The sequence below is a fragment of the Apus apus genome, chromosome 1, assembly GCF_020740795.1.
Source record: "Apus apus isolate bApuApu2 chromosome 1, bApuApu2.pri.cur, whole genome shotgun sequence".
NCBI lineage: Eukaryota > Metazoa > Chordata > Aves > Apodiformes > Apodidae > Apus > Apus apus.
Window position 1 is genome coordinate 123,470,418 of NC_067282.1, and position 22,612 is coordinate 123,493,029.

At 38.7% G+C, this 22,612-nt stretch overlaps 1 protein-coding gene across 18 annotated transcripts in view; it reads right to left on the reverse strand.

Annotated features, from left to right (window-relative positions):
• INPP4A (inositol polyphosphate-4-phosphatase type I A) overlaps positions 1 to 22,612 on the reverse strand; it is a 124,426-nt gene that overhangs the window by 24,546 nt on the left and 77,268 nt on the right. For 8 of the 18 annotated variants that reach the window (XM_051610364.1, XM_051610347.1, XM_051610339.1 and 5 more), the window contains 16 exons: positions 21,598 to 21,817; positions 20,749 to 20,793; positions 19,242 to 19,360; positions 19,011 to 19,127; positions 17,893 to 17,972; positions 15,297 to 15,450; positions 14,237 to 14,327; positions 13,441 to 13,588; positions 12,263 to 12,393; positions 11,795 to 11,899; positions 10,856 to 10,964; positions 9,124 to 9,141; positions 6,334 to 6,517; positions 4,460 to 4,678; positions 3,026 to 3,302; positions 481 to 513 (listed from right to left, as the gene is read on the reverse strand). In XM_051610364.1, the coding sequence (XP_051466324.1) occupies positions 481 to 513; positions 3,026 to 3,302; positions 4,460 to 4,678; positions 6,334 to 6,517; positions 9,124 to 9,141; positions 10,856 to 10,964; positions 11,795 to 11,899; positions 12,263 to 12,393; positions 13,441 to 13,588; positions 14,237 to 14,327; positions 15,297 to 15,450; positions 17,893 to 17,972; positions 19,011 to 19,127; positions 19,242 to 19,360; positions 20,749 to 20,793; positions 21,598 to 21,703 (1,936 nt within the window). In that variant the 5' untranslated portion in view covers positions 21,704 to 21,817. The remainder of the gene's footprint in view (positions 1 to 480; positions 514 to 3,025; positions 3,303 to 4,459; positions 4,679 to 6,333; positions 6,518 to 9,123; positions 9,142 to 10,855; positions 10,965 to 11,794; positions 11,900 to 12,262; positions 12,394 to 13,440; positions 13,589 to 14,236; positions 14,328 to 15,296; positions 15,451 to 17,892; positions 17,973 to 19,010; positions 19,128 to 19,241; positions 19,361 to 20,748; positions 20,794 to 21,597; positions 21,818 to 22,612) is intronic. The other 10 variants (XM_051610439.1, XM_051610423.1, XM_051610429.1 and 7 more) reach the window with 8 other exon arrangements.

Here is a 22,612-nt window from a genome sequence, read left to right on the forward strand (position 1 = left end):
AAGTCTCCTGAATTCTGAAACATGAGATTTGCAGTGCCCAACACTGCTTGGTGTGTATCCACAACAGAGATTCTCCATCAGCCTTGTTGGCTGCTCTGTGTTCTGCTCAAGTTCTCATTCAGAAAGGCCAGCTCAACAGCACATGTGAAAGGGTATGTCTGAAACGCCAGATTCCAGTGACATTTGGAACAGGCCTCAAATCGTTCTCATCCACAACAGTCTTCTAAAATACATCAACTGGAGAAACAGTAGAGATCATGAACAACTGCTCTCCCATACCTGGCCATGCGAAGTTAACAGATACCCCCTTGCACTAATGTTTAGAAAAACAGTAACTTCTCAATATGCTTAGGTAAGTGATGTGATATTGTAGAGCATTACCATTTGAAAATGGTCAACCTTAACAGCAAGGCACTTGTTGTTAATCATGAATCAAATTCTGCAATTTTCAGAAGAAGCAGAAGCCATGAATGCACATACCTGGGCCAGATTCTTCCGGAGGGGGGCTGCAATCTGCACAGAAATGGAGGGGCAACATGCATGATTAAGGAGCAGCAACACAGTTTTAACACAAGCAACTCAAATGCTCAATGCCAGGGTTCTCAAACACTTTAACAGAGGGAAGAGGAGCTCAGCAGAGATACTAGCCCTTTGCTTCCATTGTTTCTGATCAGAGGAACACCTACATGGGGACTTGGAGAAAAGCCAGTATCCACGAGTTCAGGGGCTCACTGTGGATCACCAGCACGTGCACTGTCAAACCCCAGCCATCCACAGGGCACAATTTGAGAACCACTGGTTTAATGCAATTATAGATTCAGCTGGCAGAAAGGCTGCTAAACAGAACAGCAAAAGACTAGCAGTAAGTTCAAAAGGAAATTGACATTGAGGCACCCACAATGCAAGAGTAATAAAGAAACAGTATCTTGCTATCCTAGACAAATCTCTGTTATACAATTTCCGAGACAGTTAACACCAGCATTAGATTGTATATTATGGTCTGAAACCTCACCAGTGAAGCCTGTGAGTGTTTCACACTCAGTTCAGTGGAACAAGCTGTCAGATGAAAATACAGTACAGTACAATGCAAACAGTAAAAAAAATAACATACACCCTGTTATTAAACTCTTGCTTTGATGAAAAGTAGTTTTTTTAAAGCCTTGAACCTGTTTCTCTGTCAAAAACGCTGACCATTAATTAGGAACTACACCTGATGAGAATATTATTGAGCACTGGGCTTGCCCTGGCTTACAGCAAACATCCCAAATGCAATTCAAATCGCTCATTGAGACCTATGAAAAATGTCTGTACCAGATAACTAAGGAACAGGAGTCCCTCTCCACAATTTTTTAAGTTAAATTCACCCAACACTGGTTGACAGTCAGACTTCAGATCTGATCTTTATGCTTAGGTAGCACTGGGAAATGACAGCAAGCCCCTCAGCTTTAAAGCCTGCTACACTTCTTGATTTAATGTTTCTGTCTCAGATTCTGTGGATTAAATAGAAAGATTATTTTCTACTTTGGAGGCAGAGTGGGGACAGGTTACAGAAACTCTTGGCACAAACAAAACCTTGGGTAGGTAAGTGAAGCTCATTCTACTTTTGTATGGCCTAAGTGTCAAGATCCAGAGTAGGCGTAAAAGATCAACTGAAAATGAAAGAAAATTATTTTTCTAAGATGCTTTCAGCATTTAATTGTCTTGGGAAAAGCTTCTGGTATCACCCACCACAGATTTTTTCCTGTTCTTTATAATATTAAAAATCCACGAAGTTTAATCTTTGATTTGAAGGTGCATTAAAGTTTACTGATAAAACTTCGATGTAAATACATATAAAACTTACTGTAAACTGGCTAGCAAATAAAAACATCTATAGGTATCAAACTGGTAAGAAGAAATTTAGTCAACAGTTAATAAAGAACACATTCTGAAACAAGAACTAACTCTCCTATTCCTTCATAATACAAAAAAGTCAGTCTAATCTAGAAAAACATGGTCATCTAAGATACTAAGCAAATCATATGTAACGTGAAAATACACAAAGATATAACGTTGATATTAAATTTCTTCTTGCTTCCTTCTTTTTAAGGTACTGCCTTCTACTACAACACTAACAATGGGATGGACATGAAGTCACAGACGCAGACAAGGGACAAAGGGCCATCAAACAGTACAACAGAACAGGAGAAAGGAAATGAAAACACAAATCAGTCCTTCTAGAGCTTAGCTTGGTGCACCTGCTCTATTAAGTGGCCAAATCATAGTGATCATATGTGAAGAACATGAGGATAAGTCAAATCATTCTGAAATTTAGTGCACAGCTGCAAAATTGTCAACCTAAACTGATAAGGGTATCTTTCATTCACATGCTCATGGCATTATGCTGGATTCAATCCAGCACCCATTTTACCTCAAATTTTGATAGGACTGCTCCACTGAGAGCTTGCATTGCCAATTTCTACCTTCCAGCTACAAGAAATCTGAGTGCCTCAGCACCACAGCTTTTGACAATTTGGGTTGGAATTGACTTTAAACTCCAGTAGGTTCATCAAAGTTCAGCTCAATCTAACGGGATGGTTTAGCTCCCGTCCTGTGCAGCCCACCTGGAGCCATTAGTGTTTGCAGTAGCGCCTGCACTTCTCTCATGTTTTATTCATCTTTTACAGAGGTTCACTGCAATAAGCTTTGATTGCTGCAAAGAAGCTGAAACCAACAAAAAAGCTACCAGAGGTGGTGTCTGACATAGGCTAATCCAAACACCTGTTTTATCAGCTTAAAACACCCAGTGTAAAAACCCAGTGCCACTGTAATCAATGGATTTGATAATTATTTCCCTGGGATCAGGATTTCAAAGTATGCAATGGGTTTAGCAGCTCTCATTACACCCCCCAAACCTTTCTGCCTGACATCAGTGCTTAACACCACCACTAAACAACAAACATATGGGAAGATGTAGCGGAGCTTAGGAATGATGCCAGCACACAGCAAGAGAGCAGCAGGAAGAAGCAGTGTCTGGCATACGCACTTGTCTTTGTGAGAGAATGACATGCACAGGATGGTGTGGATGAAGATGGTGGTGGTGAGGATGATGAAGGTGGTGAGGATGATGAGGTCTCATTTAAATCTTCTGGATTTATCCAGTAGGCACGAGTGTCCCGATTACCTTTCTTACTAGTACAGCTGATATCACACTGGAAAACATCTTCACAGCTGTCACTTTGCAAGCGTTCCTTCTGGAGAAGTTTGTCCACTCTCTGTATAATACACTCCAGACTTTTGTCAACATTCAACCAAACTTTCTCCTTAAAAGAAAACATTTCTTTCTCAATTTAAAAAGAAGAGACACTGGGTAACAAATCCCCTAGCAATCTATTTCCTCCCATGATTCTAGTCACAATTCCTCTGCAAAGTTTCCTCTGGGGTATTGTGTTTACATTTGTGCACAGGCAAATTCTGGATATATAAATGATGTATAGCAGCATGTCAACAATATGTAGCAACATGACTTTTGTGGTAAATTGCAAAGCTATTTTCTAAGTAAATTTGCTGAACAATTTTAAGTGCCTCTTTCTGCACTATTATTCCAATTTCCAGTTGGCACTATTGTTTATTCTTGAAACTCGTGTTTGACATAATAATTGTATACAATCAGACATTTTTTTCCTATTCAATGTACTGAACAACAGATAAAATTACTGCATTGTATTACTATCTAAATAACTGAATTGGCTTTATTCGTATCTTATTACTGTTGAGTTTGACTGTAAGTCAAAGTATGCCAAAACAATTAAAACTAACAAGGATCCATTTCCAAAATGAATTGAATCTAATTTCTAATTTGAGATGTCACAATATTAATAATTAATTTATCTTGACTGTTTTTGAGAATTAATGAACCTCTGTTTATACTGCACAATGACAGAATTTACACAGCCAAATTCTCATTTCATTTGGCAGTAGGGTAAGGAAAACCATTTAAACTCTTTGTGCAAACAGTTTTAAAATGCTGTTCATAATCAAAACAGAGACGGACTGCAAGTTCTAAATATTTAGATGAGGATAAAAACCAGGAAGGTTGAATTGTGGAGCAAACAGGTGCAAAATATGTTTTATCTTGGAGAAGCGCAGGAGTCCTTTGTAGCATGGTAAGGTTTTTTTACTTTAAAAGCTATTTATTTTCCCTTGAAACCAACTTCAGAAAAGCCATGCACTTACTGTAAGGACCTCCACTATTTAGGAGATGCAGAAATCATTAAGGCCTGTTTTTATCCCCATGCCCAAGGAGTAACTGAACATAGGATGAAGGGAATATCTTTGGTAGATGACCAATACCTTCAAAACAGTCTATGCATATCTGGTGAGCAGTTACAGAGCTTACAAAAACAGACAAACAAACAAACCCACAGCAAACAAAAACTAAAAAGAAGAAAATATTCATCACTCTGCTAAGCAAACATACCCATTCCTCTTCGTGCCAATCCACCTGCAGAGAAGATCGACTATTTCTTCCTGTCCATCTGGCCACAAGTGTATCTTGATCATTCCTCAGCATCACTTGCTCCCCTTCTCCAGAGGTTGGAGATGCTTTGGAAGCTATATAGTCTGGCCTTGCAGCATTCAGTCCATGTATTGAATTTGCCAACAGCTTGCAATCACAGACTGTGACAAGTTGCCGAGTCTAAAAAGCAATAAACCCCCACTCCATTTTAACACCTTTTCATTCTTCTAGACAATTCATAACATATTCTTTTCCAGAAAGAGAAAAGAAGACCTAGTATTCTGTAAAAGAAACTAATCACTGCTTAGGAGTTTCTAAGATGCCTTTAAAACCATTTCACAGAATTGCCTTAAAAAAGCAATATACAGTACCAAAACACAAAACATTTCCAAAGTCTGCACTATTATATTAGCCTTGCAAATGTTGAAAACTTCACTAATAAGTGTGCAATCCACCTTTATTTGCACTTCGTTTTCCATTTGATGAAAACTTAGAACAACATGCAGACATTTTTATACTCCACACAATAGATGCCATACCCAAGAGACCCTATTTAACATCCACCATCTTGTCCGAAATCATAACAAGACTTAAGAGAAGGGCTGAAGATACACCCCACTAATTGATGCAACTTGTTCTCTGTCTTAGTTAGTGATGTTGTCTTAAGAGATTTCTGTAAGTTATGTGAATATGACAAGTATCTGGCCTGTGCCTCTATTAAAAAAACAAGATGCATGTTGTCCAGCTGTAGAAAATCCCACAGACCAGTTATACACACTCTTCTCATTTAGAATGAGTATCAGAATAAATAACACATTTTACAGAATCATAGAATTGGAAAAGACCTTTAAGATAATCAAGTCCAACCATAAACCTAACACTGCCAAGGCCACCACTAAGCCATGTCCCTAAGCACCACATTTGTCTTTTAAACACCTACCTATGGTGAGTCTACCACTTCCCTGGGCAGCCTGTTCCAGTGCTTCACAACCCTTTCAGTGAATAAATTTCTCCTAATATCCAATCTAGACCTCCCCTGGCACAACTTGGGGCCATTTCCTCTCATCCTATCACTTTCTACTTGGGAGAACAGAACAATGCCCACCTCGCTACAACCTCCTTTTAGGTAGCTGCAGAGAGCAATGAGGTCTCCCCTCAAGCTCCCTTCCTCCAGGCTAAACAAGCCCAGTTCATTCAGATGCTCCTCGTGAGACTTGTGCTCTAGACTCTTCACCAGCTTCACTGCCCTTCTCTGGACATGCTCCAGAACCTTTGTGTTCTTCTTGTAGTTGGAGGCCCAAAACCGAACACAGTACTTGGGTCCAGTCTGGTTTCCGTCAGCACCCATCAAAAAATAACTGATTCACATCACTATAATTCAAGCAAAGGCTGTGTTGCCACTGTTGTTTATTTCACCAGTGGAAAAATAAAGAATTGTTTGATTTACTTAAGTTTTGCCCAGTTGCTGGTGCTTGACAGATGACTCAGAGTAGCATTAGAAAAAGCAGGTGGATGTGTAGAAAAGGGTTTAAAAGAAAGTGTAGAATGTAGATTTCTGGAATATGATGAATTAATACAGGGAAGCAGAGGACATTGCTCTCCACTGCACTCTCAAGAGGAGGTGAAGTCAAGAGTGTAAAAAGTAGGAGACAACCTAAATAAAAAGCAACAAATTTTAAAGATTGGTCTGATTTTGCTTTTTCTTTAGGACTGTACATATTACAATACACTACAGAACAAGGTAAAACAGATGTTTCAAGAAAACCTACTAAAGATAGAGACAGAGGAAAAAAAATCACACTGTTCTTCAGCACAGAAATGTATGATTCTCTTACCTTGTCTGCTAGGATGGCAAGTGTTCTTTCAAGGCCATTAGCTGATCTGTCCTTGGCAGCTCTTGAGAGCCTTTCTGCATAGTAACTGACTTGCGTTTTCAGGGTGTTGATTTGTGCAATAATTTCCTTTGCTCTAACAATGTCCTGTGGGATGTATATTATAGACTGGGAACTTGGTGAGGTGCTGAAAAAGAAAGACTGATTTTAGGGGGAAAATTGATCGAGGTACAGACATTACAGTAGCATGCTGGAGAATTAATGGCAGACCACAAAAATTTACCTCAGCTTGCATTCAACAGTGAAAGACCAGTGGGCAATTGCACAGCAGGAACATAATCCTGGAGCCTCCTCTGCCTTTACTGAAAGCATTCAGATGCAGATTTATTCATCCCTTATGCCAAGGGGTTGTGGGCAGAGCTTGTATACCAGAGGGACAATTTTGCTGAGGAGAACGTGGGGGCTAGATTTTACCATCAGACACAGAACCACTGCTGGCAGAGCCATCTTGCCCAACCCTCCCTCTTCTTACCACACAGACACTTCCCTGAGGCCTGCTTTCCAAACCTGCACTACCACACAGCCACCAGCAGCATGAAAAGAAAATCTGCACTCTTCTAACACAGAAATGCCATCCAGATCCACAAAACCAAATACCGTGGTATTAACACAAATTCTTTCTGCTAGTATATCCTCTCCTCTATTGCAGGCCTAATTCAAGTTACACCAGCAATAGCAATTTTATGAGATCTTAAACCCAAATTGTATCTCCAGGCTAATCCAAGGATTCTGTCCTCGGTGTAGCTGTTAGCATACACTTAATAAATTAGACAGGGTACAATTCTCCCTATTATAAACTTAGCTGTAACAACATAAAACAATTCCAAATTTTGAGCTTTTCCAAAGAGTAAGGAAAATAACACCAATAAAACATTGGAATATTGCAGCTCCACTAAGTCTGCTTACTTGGTGGGGGTAGGGAAAGGTTCACATCCTCTAAGTTTAGATGGCTACAGAAGTTGCTTACCCAGGGTAAAACAGATGCTTGGACTCCCTGTGTAACTGCTGGAGAGAGAATAGCACTACTAAAAGGTCATTTAATTCTACCTCAGAAGAGCCATTCACAAAAGCTGCCTTTTAGCTTAGGAAATTACTTTAAGCTGAAGTTGTGCTCTTAGTTAACTGTTTGGAACCAACACACCACTATTCCCTTTGCCAGGCAAGATGCTGTTTTCTTCCACCCAGTAGAAGAACTATACAAAGTCAGGCCTTTACAACAGCTCCAGCTGTTGTAAATATAACATTATATATTATAATAAAATATAATAAAAATAAACCACAAGCATCATGCTTGTTCACAACGTGGCATCAAGAACGAGGTGACACCAACTGTATATTATTTTAATTTTATTCATTTTTTCCAGTCATTATTTGCTTCAGCATAATAACAGCACAGAAGAACCAACTATTTGCACCAATCTCAGCATGCTTCAATGGAGCCCACGCTCCACACGGAGCGGATTTTCTTCTCTAGGCACAGCTACCTCTGAGGAGTGTGAATTCCTCTGCTACCCCTAGAGCAATGCTGTTAATTGCTGCAGTGTGTCTGTGAGGTAAGACAGGAGGGTTGCGTGGGGCACACTTTAAAATCATTGCCACAAATACCAGCTCTTTTCCTTTAAATTATATTAAGGCAAGGGAGGAGCTTAATCCTAGTATTTGTCTGAGCTCCTTAACAAGAGAAGACTGAGGAATTTGTTTTCCAACAATATAATGCAGAAGTGATTCTTGGAAGAGTTCCCTTATTTGTGTCCCTCAGGTCACCCACCTGAGTGGAGCAGAGAACAACCACTCCCCAGTACTGCTAAGCCATACAGCAAATTAACCTCAGCTTTTAGGACTTCCCCTGTACAGGATTTGTGCTTTCTACTGACCAATGATCTTAGTGACAATTCCTCTGAGCAATTTCTTTCCACAACAGTGTGGTTACCATGCATAAAGACATATTTGGCAGGAAAGGCCATGCAGCATATTGAGATCTTATTTAAAATTATTACATTTGTAATCACAAACATTTGCTAGGATGATTTTGAAGGAAAATTATGGTGTAAAGTTCACATATGTTTACTTTCCAACCTGCAAATGCTTTTTCAAATGAACAGCTCTTCTTGTTCTGTATCAACAAACTGTAATACAGCCTGAAACTCTCAGTGAATTAGAAGTTCAACCTTTAATACTAGTAATTTAGAGCAGAACGTCTGCACTGTCGAACCATCAAGTAGCGCTTCCTTTTCAGAACACTGAACACCACAACATGAAGAAAAATGAACAGAAGTGAAAATGTTTAAATGATGACATGGGCTACAAAAATATAAGCCATGTCAAATCCACTACCACAGAGATTTAAAAATATGTAGTGATCTTAATTATATTCCACCTCTGGCAGAATACTTTTCTCTCCAGGCAGTTTTCACTGGAAATAACTGAGGAAAAGATACACAATTCTTGGTTCTGATCTTCAGTTTTCTAAATTCTTATGATCAGAGAGAGCCAGGAAGCTAGCTGTTCATTACAAACAAACACTGCAGATTAAATGAAATTCATTCACACATCATGTTCTACAAAGCAGCTACAATTACACAGAGCACAATTAGGGGTGCCATGATGCATGACATTAAAAAGCCCTGCACACTTTAAAACACACCACATACTTGCCAAAGAAAAGAAAGAAAAAGACAACAACCCAAAGAACAGAAACCCTCTCTACAGAACTCTCAGAAACAGAAAACTCACCAACACTCCTCATAACTGCTAAAAAAAACAAAAAACCAAAAGTAAAATTAGCAGATTTTTAGCAAATACCAAAAGCAGAAAACAAAACAAAGGATGTTAGGGGTAATAACTTGAGTCATCTGTTCAACAAGGCATGTTTATAACAATTAAACTTGTAAGCAAAAGAACAGGTTGCCAGATGCCCATGTGTTTATTCTGGGGAAATGCTGTGGATGCACCAAGCACAGTTTTGCCAATGAAAGGAAAAAGAACTGAACAGTATCTATGTAGCAGTGAAACTGAGGAGACAAATCTCAGTTCTACTATACTGGCTTTTACGATAAGATAGAAGTACTTGAAAGGAAAGTTTTTCTTCAAATGTTGAACCTGCACTTTTCAGGACCCAGAAACAGTTCTGCGAAGTTTAGAGGAAAGTACTGGACAGAAATTAAGCTCTCTGATCAGCTTCATTATTGGATGAGGGAAAAAACAAAAGGCACACCAAAGAGAAACCAAAACCAAAAGACGGGAATGTAGATATTGCAGGAGTGAGGCCCACTTCAGTAGCTAAGCTGACAGAAAGAGGTTATTTCAGAGAGCAATAGTGGTATCAAAAGAACAGGAAGGGTAAGCCTAGCCTACTAGTGTTTCCAGGTTTACAGTCTCCTCTAGTCCCACCCTAGTCCCCTCTGTAAATCAGGAATAATTACACCAGGCATATTTTTGACCAATCTTTTTATCAGTACATATCTGACTGATGTTGACAGGATCCTGCTAGTCACTTCTCCATTACCAAAACTAATTCTGCAGTTAGCAGAGCTTGGTTCCCACATTATCATCTCCTCCCATCAGCTCCAAATCCTACCAACCCTTTCCTTGGCAGGGCATTATCAAGGTCTCCTTTTCCTTTTCCTTCTCCATTGGCTACAATGACTACTTGTCCTGCTACACATATTGTTCCTTAAATTCTCCATCCTGCAGCAGAAGTAATGTAGATCTAGAGAGCGTGGCCTCCTCCTTGGGAGACGGAGTGTGTGCCATGCAGGTCTCTCCCTTTAGCACATGTGACTTTCCCAATTTCTAGCCCTTCCTCTAGTACATATAGTTGCACTTCCAGACAGGTAACTAGACAGTCCCTGAAGACAGGACTGTAGAGGTCAAGTATCCTGCCTACAGAGCACAGTGAGGCCAGATTCGGAAGGCTAATCAGTGTATAAACTTTGAGGCAGTACAGAAAAGACTTCAGCAATAGTCCCAGAACTAAACCCAAATTGTCAACAAGGAATTTGCCTCTCAGTCCCAGCTGTTCTGTACAAAAGAGAGTTCAGCAACAGGACCTTGGAGCTATGGGAGGGGTGCAAGTCTCCTGAAAATAATGGGTTGAAAACATAATGTAGTGCAGCTGAGGAGGTCCTACAGACCTGTTTTCTAATCTACAGTTAGGCAAGAGTCCAAATCCAACACCTAAAGTAGTGGAACTAAATGAACCAACAAGTATTCAGGCAAATGAAAAGATTTCACTAAAAGACAGAAAAGGGCCATGATTAAACAAACAGATCTGGTAATATAAAGGGCAAACTGTTTTTCCTTTCCCTCTCTGGAAAGAAACCCATGGAACAATCTTCACATTGTATAGTAGAACGATTTAATGAAATGCAACAAAAACAGAAAATGGAATGATTTTCCAAATCACTGAGCATGGACTAGGAGGAAAAGGCAAGGTAACAGCTGACACAACAACATTTCTACTTACTGCTTCTTCGCCTCTTCAAATTTATGCAGCTTTTTCCGCAAGCCACCTGATTTAAAGCCTTGACAATGAGCTGCTGGTGCTCCAATGGTGACTATGTCGTAGTTCTGATCTGGGATGGACAAAAAGGACTTACAAATTAAAGCTTATCATCTTTACTGTGGACAAACAGTTGTGGAAACTAAAACAATACTCTGATAGTAATTTTTGCAAAAAATTTGTGCTAGTGTTTTGACAAACAAGGAAAACTGGATTATTTCAGAGGCCTTGGAAATCCATCAAGCACTTTTGAGGTGAAAGAACCATACTTGAATGTAGGTCCTTTGTTTCTTAATATAGAAGATTGACAGTAAAAAAGAAGACTTGAACACTGATCTTTACACAAATGCTGCCATTACTGGAATCCCTCACACGGATATGTGGGACAAGTGTGTGTCTATGGTTAGTGGGAATTACTGTTAAAAGAAGAGAAAACCTAGGTTATTTATGAAAAAACAAGCTCGATGTGAACAAACTGGTGTGATTCTGCATAACTGTACATGATGGTTCCACAGAAAAAGTGCACAAGCTTAACAACAAACAACAGACAGAACCTTTGCTATTCTGCTGCAATCCAAAATTACTGGAAGGGGCATAGCAGCTTAATCCAATATATTCCCTAGTATAAAGGCTTGTGTCACCTAGGGTACAGCTGGCTGTAGAACCTAGTTTTGCCACCTTAGAAAAGTGATAATTACATCTCTTCTTTTGCAAAGAGATTTGGAACCCAAGGATAGAAGGTGCTACAAAAATGCCCAGTAGCACTAGTAGGACAGAGCAGTATTTTGTAGAAACTTGGCTATATGGTTGAGGATGGAAACAAAAAAAAACCACAACAAAAAAAAAAGAAATTGAGAGAAAAGTAATAGAATAAGGTGAAGAAAGAGGAAGAGAAATAAATACCTGATCCTCCATCATCCTGGACTCTCATTCTCTGTATATGTAAATTCGTAGGAACAAATTCCAATTTTTTATCAGCTTTCAAGCTACTGGCTTTAAATGAAGGACCTGAGAAATACAGAAGAAAAGTAAGCATAAAACCCCTCTGCTTATGTTTATGCTAAAATACTCAAGGAGTTTCATTCATGCTTATCTACATGCTGAAGGTAAAGCAGAGGGGAAAAAAAAGAAGATATTTCTTTCTGTTATTGTTTATAATTGTTCTCTGCTTTGAAGGTAAAATAAGAGAATGAATAAAGCAAATATTCCCAGATCATCAGCAACCTCATAATAAATGTCAATTAAGAAATCTAAAAATAGTATTTTTTACTCATCAAACTAAAACATTCAGTGTTCCAAACTTCAGAGAAGCAGCAAAAAACCACACTGGAGAAGTATCACATTATTATGAAAAAAATATATAAAAATCACCTTTATACTGATGCAGATCAGTTAGATTTTCCTGATAAGTTAAAATAATTGTTTGGTACTGAGTAACTATTTGTCGACGAAGGCTTTCCCAACAAGGAGACAGTTCCCCCAGTTCTTCTAGTTCACAAACCCTGAGGAAAAAAAAACAAAACAAAAAACAGGTGTTCAGCTCCACCACTTGACCAAGAACAAGTCACACATCATACCATTGTAGCACCATCCACAGCTGATACATTCTCTGGTCTAACCTAGTCACCAGACTGGGAATGCTTCCAAACCTATGTCCCAAAGCACAGTTGTTGAGCTCTACTCCAATGTACATGGGTTTCTCACAAGCAGAATTCACCGTGTTTCTCCCAGGAGCCTCAGGTGTTGGTGAAAACCAAAGCTTCCCACCTTTATTCTGTTTGTTTTCCATTCAAAGCTACTCTTCTGACTCTCAAAGCCACCTCTTAAATCACTGAGTGCAGTCAGTACTCACATAATCTATCTTTGCTCTCCTTTCATAGCACAGAAGTCAACTGACTTTTTAAAAATTCACCTTCAAAGTGATTCTAATTTTTCTGACTTCTGATTTTTCTTCTCTCTCTGCTACTTTAATTACCCATTCTACTCAGCTGGCTTCTGTGTTGTCTCTGGTCCTTTCTCAAAATTCTCAGCAGCTGGAATTATTACTCTTTCATTTATGCTCTTAGCTATCCAGACTTTCCCCAACCTATGAAACATTGAGATATGTTTTTTTTTAAATTCAACTTCATTTTTCTCTTTATATTAAGAATATGTTTAAACAATGAAGTATATTGAAATACATGGATAATTATACATAAAAAGATAATGTAACCTAATGTGCTGCTCCTAATAGAGTCACACAACTAGGGAATAATATATTCTGTGGCTTTATCAATACTTTAGTGAGAGAAAGAGACAACCCCTAAATGCACATAACTGCAGTATGAACCTAAGTGTTCACTATGCCAACAATTCATGTTACCATGTGCTCAACACCAAACACTATACTCTAACATGAAATCTTACTCACTGTAACTGTACAGTCAGCAATCTGATGCTTTTACTATATTTTGTTCAGTGTCTCTATTAACACTGACACATTCCTTAGTAACTCAGTAACAGCCATATCCCTGCTGACTAACTGCACATGTAAACCACCCCAAACTCACCTTGCTGCATCTTCTTCTAGAAGAAGCTTCACAAATTGCCTAGGGATGTGCAATGAAAGGACACTCTCAGCCATCTGTTCCAAGATTCTCAAGTGGTTTCCATCAGTAGTTGGGAAGCGATACATTCGGCAAATGGCACCACCAAACACTTAAGAATTAAAATAATGTTCTTTAAGCATATGGGCTGAATTAAAAGTTACAAAGTCTCTCCTTTTTAAAAGTAAATGGCTTCAATTCACTAATGTGCTGTAATACACTGCTGTAAAGATCTTGCTTAACCAGGCATCTGTATAGCTTTTCGAACCATGGTCATTCTGCAACGGCCATTCTTCCAGTGCTTCCAGAGAAAGCCAAGTGATTTAAAACACTGGTCAGGAAATGAAATACATATTTAACTTTTGTGATTTTTAAATTTTTAAACATATACTGTGCATTTCCCTGTCATGCAATCATTTGCTGCAAAACTACTCTTTCTTCAATAATTTTTTAAAAAACCCACTGCTTTCCTCTGTCCCTCCCCTCACCCATCAATGATTGCTTTGGAATAGACCAGCAAATTGCATGGAAAAAATTATACTACAGCCAACTTAATGACAAAAGGTTGCTTCTGCTGTTTTTACTATGGAGATGATAAAAAAAAATATTCTTGTATGGTCCTCAAAGGGCTGCTCTATCAGCAGCCTGTTACTATTCAAGTGAAACATCTGCTTGAACACCCTGGGCCCACAGGCAGAGAGAAAGAGGTTACCTGTTACCGATGTCTGAAACTCACTTGTTACAACCCACAGCAGATTACCTGATTTCAGTAGTGCATCTTTCCGTAACGAAGCGTATTTGGATCTGATTCCTAAAGATTCTGTTAAACTTTCATCAACTGGCAACACGGTCTAAACAAAAACAAAAAACTCCAATCGTAAAGGAGAAAACCTCAGCGCCAGGGCAATATGCAGTGACGACTCCAGTACGCAGACTTGAAATGAATATTCAACACAATGTGTGGTTAAAAGAAATATTTCAAGTATGTTTACTGTGGATAAAAAATACTGGAGGCTCAAATAATAAACTTAAACCCTACAATCAAAGTGTTCTTATTTATTTTTACTGCACAGTTCAAAATTCTCATCCAGCCCTTCAACTACTTTATGGTAGCACAGCTCCACGGTCCTTAAAGGAACTGCACCAATACTACAGGTCTGGCAGGATACTAATCAACATTGGAGTGTGATACACAGATACGAGTGCAGTTACCATCAGGGTATTCAGGGCACATAGTTTACAGAATTAAACATATGTCTAGGCTGAGAAAGCACTATAAATATCTGCTCTCAGACAAATATTTGGGGATCAGAAAACAAAAACAAAAACAAAAAAACCCCAACAAATTCCAGTCTTTAAATAACCTGTTCAGTTTTATTGAAATCTTTTAGGTTGCCCGTGAATATTCTGGAAATTTCCTGAGCATCCCCATTACAGCTTTGCTTAATGCCCTCTTCCAGTTCACCTGTGAATTGGATATCTCTGTGAAACTGGTTAACAGTGCACCAAGTGAACCAACATACAGTACTGCAAGCCTATTCTGATGAACAGCATGAGTGCTTGAAGCTAAAGTTTAAACTACACACTGAAAGCTGAAACTGTCCTCGAGACTCTTAATCCCAAACATGAGCACCAAGAGCTCTGCAAGATAGAAAGCCACTTCATCACCATTAGGCTGCTTTTTACAGTATTTTGAACTTATAAAGCACTACTATAAATCAAGATGGACAGGAAAGTTGACAGCAGATGTCAACCTAGCTTATTTTAATGCTGGCAATAAATCTGAGTTTTTCTGAACTTGATACAATGCTCACACTCACCCTTCCATTAATTGTATCAGGTGACCTTGTCACTGCAGGCCTTTGGTCAGTTTTTTCCTCCATTTGCCATCCAATAACTGTAATGTTACCTACACGGTCACTTTCAGCCGACCTGCAACAAACACTCTGCGTTGAGATTTTTTTGGAGGTGGACCTGTTTATCAACAAGGAAACACTTAAAAAAGGCTATTAATCTTCAAACTTAATGAACATTTTAAACAGGAAGCTTTTCAACTTTGTTTTACATATTTTCATAATGTGTTATTTTAACAGGAAAAAGCCCCCCTCATTCTGCAGGGATACTGTACAGACCACCTAATTGAAAGCAACCTAAAACCACGTGTATGTTTCAACACTTCTGTAAAACCAGAAAGAGTTCAGGTTTTACCATTAGCCTGCTGTAAGCAAAGCAGCTTATGGTGAACATTAATAGGGAGCAGATAATTGGATGCATGTGCACCTGTGTGTGTCAATGTCCAAAACCGACTTTTTAAACTCTCCTGACTTGCTAGCTTCAACTGGAACAGCTGCAACTAGTAAATTGGATAATATGTGGACTAAACAGAAGTAGCACATTCCAAATCTTCCACTTACTAGAGAAGTCAGTCAAGGCCATCTGTTAGGAGGCTGATCACACCTAGTGCTTCTGCAGACTATTTAGATTGGGAAAACCGGGGGCTTGACAGGTCAGAGAGAAAAGCTGATGCTAAAAAGAAGAATCCTGAAAAGAACTGGTCTAGGGAAGAAGATGAAGAATCTTAATGAAGGAAAGATCTCTGAGGTGGAAGAAGTTCCTGGAGATGGATTTGGTGGATATAGTTTAGGGGAGAACTTTGTAGAGTAGGGATGATGTTTGGACTTGATGATCCCAAGGGTCTTTTCCAACCTGAATGGTTCTATGATTCTATGATCAGCAAGTTGCGAGGAAATAAACCCTGGGAACCCTCAGGGACATGGCCACTATCAGCTGAGATAAGCCACTAAGAGCTGGGCAGCTGCACAGCATAAACTCATACTGCTTTCTGTCCCACTTCCCAGACCAGCAGCCATTTCCCTCTGCACAGGGAATCTGAGACCCTATGAACACACGACTGAGGAGGGAGCGAGTGAGTCAGAGACAAAGATTATAAAGATTACCACAAAGTCTGGTAAAAGCTCTAATCTTGCTGTTTTTAAAATATACACCAGTACTCAGATCTACCATGGCTGTCACGTATTTTGTCACACTCGTGACACCCAGCTTATACATCTGAGAGTAACATAACATTAAAAAGACATGTATGTATGCACATACTTTAATATCTTGGTATTGAAATGAGATAATGAAGTCCATTTTCAACTTCAGTCATGAAAGAATGAACCTAACAGAATAACCATGTCTAACTCACAACCATAAAACTTTTGCCACCCCATTCCTTCTTTTTTCATCTCCCTCAAAACACTCTCATCTTCACACCTATGATAAATCTGACTTCTTTACCCACCACCAGTGTCACACCACACGAAGTGCCTTTTCTGACTCATTTCCCTCATCAGCTCACCTTTGTTAAATCATGTAAATTTTTTTTTACTACACACTGTGGAGAAGTCGAAAACTTTACCCATCCCTTCTCTTAGCATAGAAAGCTTTGCACATGTTTTTTAGTTTTGTCTGGGCTAAGAAATTTCTGAAAGTTTACCACAGTCACTGTTTGTAGTGCTGATTAAGCCATCTTCCTCAGTGTCTCTGATTATGCTTCCCCCCTTCAGCTGACTTCCTCTTGCCTTCTCTGACAGGGGTGCCTGTCCTGGTTTCAACACGTACTACTACAATGTGCATGTACACATCAGAGCTCTTTCTTCTTCTTCTCACTTTGCTTCTTCCCCAACCCTCCACTTCAACTTTGACCTAAGCTGGCTTTCAAGAGTGTGTTTGATTCCTATGTTTAGAACTACTACCTTAAGGATTGGTATTAGACTCACACCCCCTTTTTTATTCCCTCCTGAGTCATGTTGCTTCCACAAAAGTTTCCAATATGAATTAAACTAAAAATTACATACATCAATCAATGTAATGTGACTCCTCCTATCCCTAGTGATTATATTGATGAATACACTATTTAGCAACAAATACACAAGTCAGCAACAGATAATTAAATAGTAAATAGAGTTTAGATTTATCTAAGCCAAGGTATTCCAAACAGCTAAATATCCAAAAAAGATAACCCTCTGTTTCAATGGGTTTCATTCTCCCTATCACAGGCTTTTTATACATCAGCACAGTTAAAAATACTCTGTTTTGCCACTCTCCACAGATAGATCCACTGACTTGATATGCTCATGTGAACAAAAATTAAATTGGCCCTAGCAGTAGTTTCTTGACTTGTAGAATTAGAACAAACAACTAACATTATTCACCACATTGGAAGGGTTTTTTTCTACATGTTTCAACTATCATCAAATATAAAATAGTTTTCCTCAGTACTAGGCTGGAACTAAAAAAACAACCAAACAAACAAAAGGTTTTCATCACATCTCATAGACAGTTTTCAGCATATCTTAAGCATGATTTCAAGAATTAAGAATAATCTCCTAAATAAAGGAGAATATCACAAACCTTAGTGTTAAGTGCAACCTGTGATTCTTCTCCTGCAGAAGTTCTTTTACAGTGAACATCCCAGAACCCAACAAATACATCTGAAAAAAGATAAGTAACAAATTTGTATTTATTTACCTTTACAATGAACAAAGGTTTTGTCCACAGCAATAAAGACCAAAATACAATTATTATGCACAGAAGTCTGAATAAACATACAATTACATATGTCCATAAATACTAATTAAAACTCTGTAAAAAATTAATGAATTTGGTAACTTAAAAAAAAAAATCATCTTCTGGCAGAGAGAGGACAGTAAGTACTTTTGTTTCCCAAGGATTTGAGTGAAGACACCTCAATTTATACAAGCCTAGGCCCAGCAATACAGGAATCCTGAAAACAAGACTGAATGGGGCTTAGACTGACTAGGTTGATACTTCATAGTCTCTCCCCAATCCAAACTTGTGTCCTCCTGAAGAACTTCCTGCTCTGGAGCTACTCCTTTTGCCCCAGAGGCTCCCTGTGAAGGACTGTACAGAGAGGAACAGCCATGAAAAAGCAGACATGTAGGGGCTGAATCAGTATTCTGGGCAACAATCTGAGAATAAATTGCCTATGTTGCCCACAGATCCAAGTAGTTACATGGGAGGGCTGGTACTTAAAATTTTTTTCAGTAAGGGAAGAAATCTTATTCCTGGACAAAACCACTAAGGGATCAGAGCAGGCTGATTTCAGGAACTTGACAGCTCTGTTCGAAAGGACATTGTGGGCCCAACAAGCCCAACATTTTGGCACAAGTTAGATGCCTCAGTTAGGTGTGTTGAATCCCATTCACTATCTAGTTCATTGAAGAGGCCCATAATGTAAGAGAACAGGTGACAGGACCTCTTAATGCAAATCAGTGGTTACCAAAACTTACTGCAGCCAAGCCTTATTGGAGAAAAATGGCAATGCTCCCCCACACTTTGCCTAAACCATCTCAAGCATTTTCCATCCCTCCTCTAACCTTCTTGCTTTCTCTAGGATCAATGCTGCTGCCCCTTTGCTCTCTTCCACAAAAGTTATGAATTTTATCTCCTTGCTTTTTGTTTCCTTGCTTCACACTAACTGAGGAGGCAAGAGAAAAAAGGAAACTTACTGTTCCCTGAGATCTATCTTTGACGTCGTACACAGAGAGTTTGATTTGTGTCATTTGATTGATAAGAGAGTCTTGGAAAAAGGCAATGCTGCTCAGAAAGATAGGATTACTTGTCCCCTGTAATCACAAACAAAAAAGGCAAAATGAATGCAAGGTGATACCTATTAGGAAGCAATGGTTCTTGTGTTAGCTTAAATTTTAAATCTAATTCAGGAGTACCTCTCCACTTACCTCAATAATCTCTGTCTGTGCATGCTTCGTCCAGAAGGCCTGAGGTGGTGTAGTTACACTCACTGCTACAAAACTATTTGGTTTTCGATCTAGTGATGGAGTTAGCAGCTCACTGCAAGCTTGAGGTGTGTAACAGATAAATACATTTAGATTCAGGATCTTTTCCATATTGCTGTAAGACTCTACATTTTTATTAAAACATGTTATATACCCTGAACAATAAAGCCACGAAGGGCCTAATATTCATTCTATTGCTACACTACAAAGGCAGCCATCACTCACCATTCTGCATGCAAACAGTAAACGTGCAATCAGATCAGCCTGGTTTGTTCTAACACCTGCCATACCCCTCTGGCACACCTCATTAGAACAGTGTACATGCATAGGTTTTCCTCTGGGAATCTCATGAGCAGGGTTGCATTTGATTTGAAGTCATGCTCCATTAAACCCATTACCAAACAGCATTTTGCCATGGAGATACAAAAGAAGTGCTTGACTGTTGATCTAGCAACATTATGAGGAGAACTAGCTGGCAACTGGTAAAAGGACAGCAATTTATTTCCTCTAAAATGTTTTTGTGAGTTTAACTGCTGGGGAGGGTCTATGGTGAGTAGGAAACAATCTTTAAAAATTCCAGTGAGAAACTCTATGCAATTACATTAAAACTGAGAGCCTAGAAAAAATTCTATCCTAGCTAGACATAGGTAACTACAGTATGGTTTGACTCTGCTTCAGCTAGAAAATTAATTCAGAAATTTACCGGGGCAAGAAAAATGTTTATATGTACAGAAAACAGCTTTGAAATTCTAGATGTTTTTAATTTATCTGAAAATATTTGAAGTACCTTATTCAGCTCTAGAGAGTTCTTGTTAAGATTACTATTCATAACACAATTACAAATATCAGAGAATATTTTTTAGTTTTTCATTTCAAACACACTGTAAAGAGCATAACCTTCCAAATACTAGTCCAGTATTAAACCAAGAAAACCATGCTGCAGTTGAAAATGTGGACTGAATTTTCAATAAGAAAACATTTTCCACTTGAAGAATAAGTGAGGCGAGCCAATGCACAAGCTTCTTGTCCAGATTTAACCTTCCCAGAAATCAGGTCAGTTCTGCATTTCACATTACCACTTGACAGCAAAGACCAGAGGAAAAAAAATTTAATAGATGGTAACTCTTAGAAAGTATTCTGTCCTAAAATCTTCCAGACTGAAGGCAATTTCACTGTACCTTTACATAAACAAAATAAACATTTACAAATAACATTCACATAGTATACATTTAACATTTTAATTTAATTTTTATTTTAATTAAAACCATTGCAGAATCAAACTGCTGGCTGATTACCAAAAGATAATGTACAGACAGCAAGAAAACTGTACAACACCTCCTTAAAAATCAAGGCAAAATATCTGAAAGGCACTTCAAAATCAACAACTAAAAATGCACACATACTCAATAGCAGGTATCATCAAAATTAGCAAAGAAATCACTAAGCCTACCTAAACTGAACTCTAAGATTGGCTCATCAGGATCCTGAATGTTTCCTGTAAAGCAGAAAAATGAATACAGGATTAGCCAAACATTACTGTCATGTGAATCCCCTCCTGAAGTTGCAGTCATACAGAGAAAGAAATTTAATTTTATAGAAAAAAAAATAGTATTTTTAATTCAATGAGCCATGAATTAAAAATATTGATGAGGTAATCTTTGGTATTAAATTGTTTTAAAAGCTTGAGATGATCTCGTTTTAGAAAACATGCTAAAATATGTAAAGCTATGCAAGATTATATGGAATAAGTACCCAGTCTCAGTAGAAAACAACAGAATTAAAGCCACTTAGTATCTAAGCCATTATTAACTCCAAATTATTAAATCAGATGCATCTCCTCTGTGATAAGTAAATAGGGAAAGTCTGAAAGTCCCTGTCTTTCTCACTAATCAAAGAGAGCCTCTGGGGGTTACAATCCTAATTTACTCATCATAAAAGATGGGGGAGATAATTCTCAGCTCCCTGAACTCTTATGAAAATGTTATACAATGTCAAACAAGGAGGCTGCCAAGATCCTTCCTAGACCTTGACATTCTGCTGTTCCCCTGTTCCTTATTTTTAACCGATAAACATAACTGCACAAAATCTAGTTTAATTTCTTTTTTTTTTTCTTCTGTCTCCAATTTTAATGATTTGTTGACTTTAAAAATGGTAATTGAAATTCTTCATATTTTTTTTTTAGTATAATCCCTTTCTCTCATTCCCCCCAGGACAACCAGACACATCTAAATCTTCTAGCAATTAAAAGAAACATGCAATGCTAGTACAAGGCAGTAATGGCTGACACGAAGGTACATACCTGCCAGAGAAAGGCCCAGCATGTCAGAGGAGACATCGATGGTGGAGGCCCGTTGCACGGTGCGGGACTTTGCACCGTGGCGGGGACTGTGTTCTCTTGCTGTCATTTTGTCATGAAGAAACCCTTCTTTTCTTGCTGCTTGGCTATACGGATGTTTGTCTTCCAGAGTAGCAGAGAGCAGCAGGTTGTCTCCAATTGCTATTCCTCTAACATTACCACACTAAGCAAAAAAGAAAGCAAAAAACAGACACCGAAATTTTAGGCCGCTATCAGCTGCCATTCGTTTTAACGGCAGGAAATCTCCTGCCATAAAATTGCCTCAGGTCATTAAAATAAAATGCTAAAGACAGATCCAGTGCACAATAACTCAATTTGCATGAACTGTACACCTGTAGCGTTTTACTGCAAATTGCTGAAGACTGCACCACATGCAAGAAAAGCTCTTCTGTCAGAGAATGGGGGTTCAGAGACTTGGTAACAGACCAGCTGCTCTTCTCCTTTGTCTAAGTTACTAAACCATCCTTAATGAAGTTTCCTGGTTTTCACAATTCCTGGGGAGCACAAGTAAATTCATCAGATGGGGTTTCTGTCTGCAGAGGCAGGACAAGGGATGAGGACAAAGGGACAATGGGTCAGCAGAATGCAGAACAGAAGGGCAGGAAATATTGCTAGTGGCAGCACACTGTGTCATTCCAGGCTTTACTACCATCCAAAAGGGACATCAAAAACTATAAATAAGACCTACTGGGCCAGAGTAAGGCTGAAATTCTGGGATGGTGATGGAAAGAAAAAGCTAAAGGGGGTGGTTGCTAATGTGATACATGGCAACACCTGTGCTTCTTCACCCAATGCTTTAGTGGCCTACAGAAATCCACAACAGTTGTTGCTCCCCTCAAGATGCCTATAAAGTGAAACATTATGCTAGGAAAGAAGTACACAGCCCATAGAAAATTTTGTTACATTGTTAACTGTGGAGCTTTTGGTTTGGCTGATAGATATGAATGTTTCTTTTGTT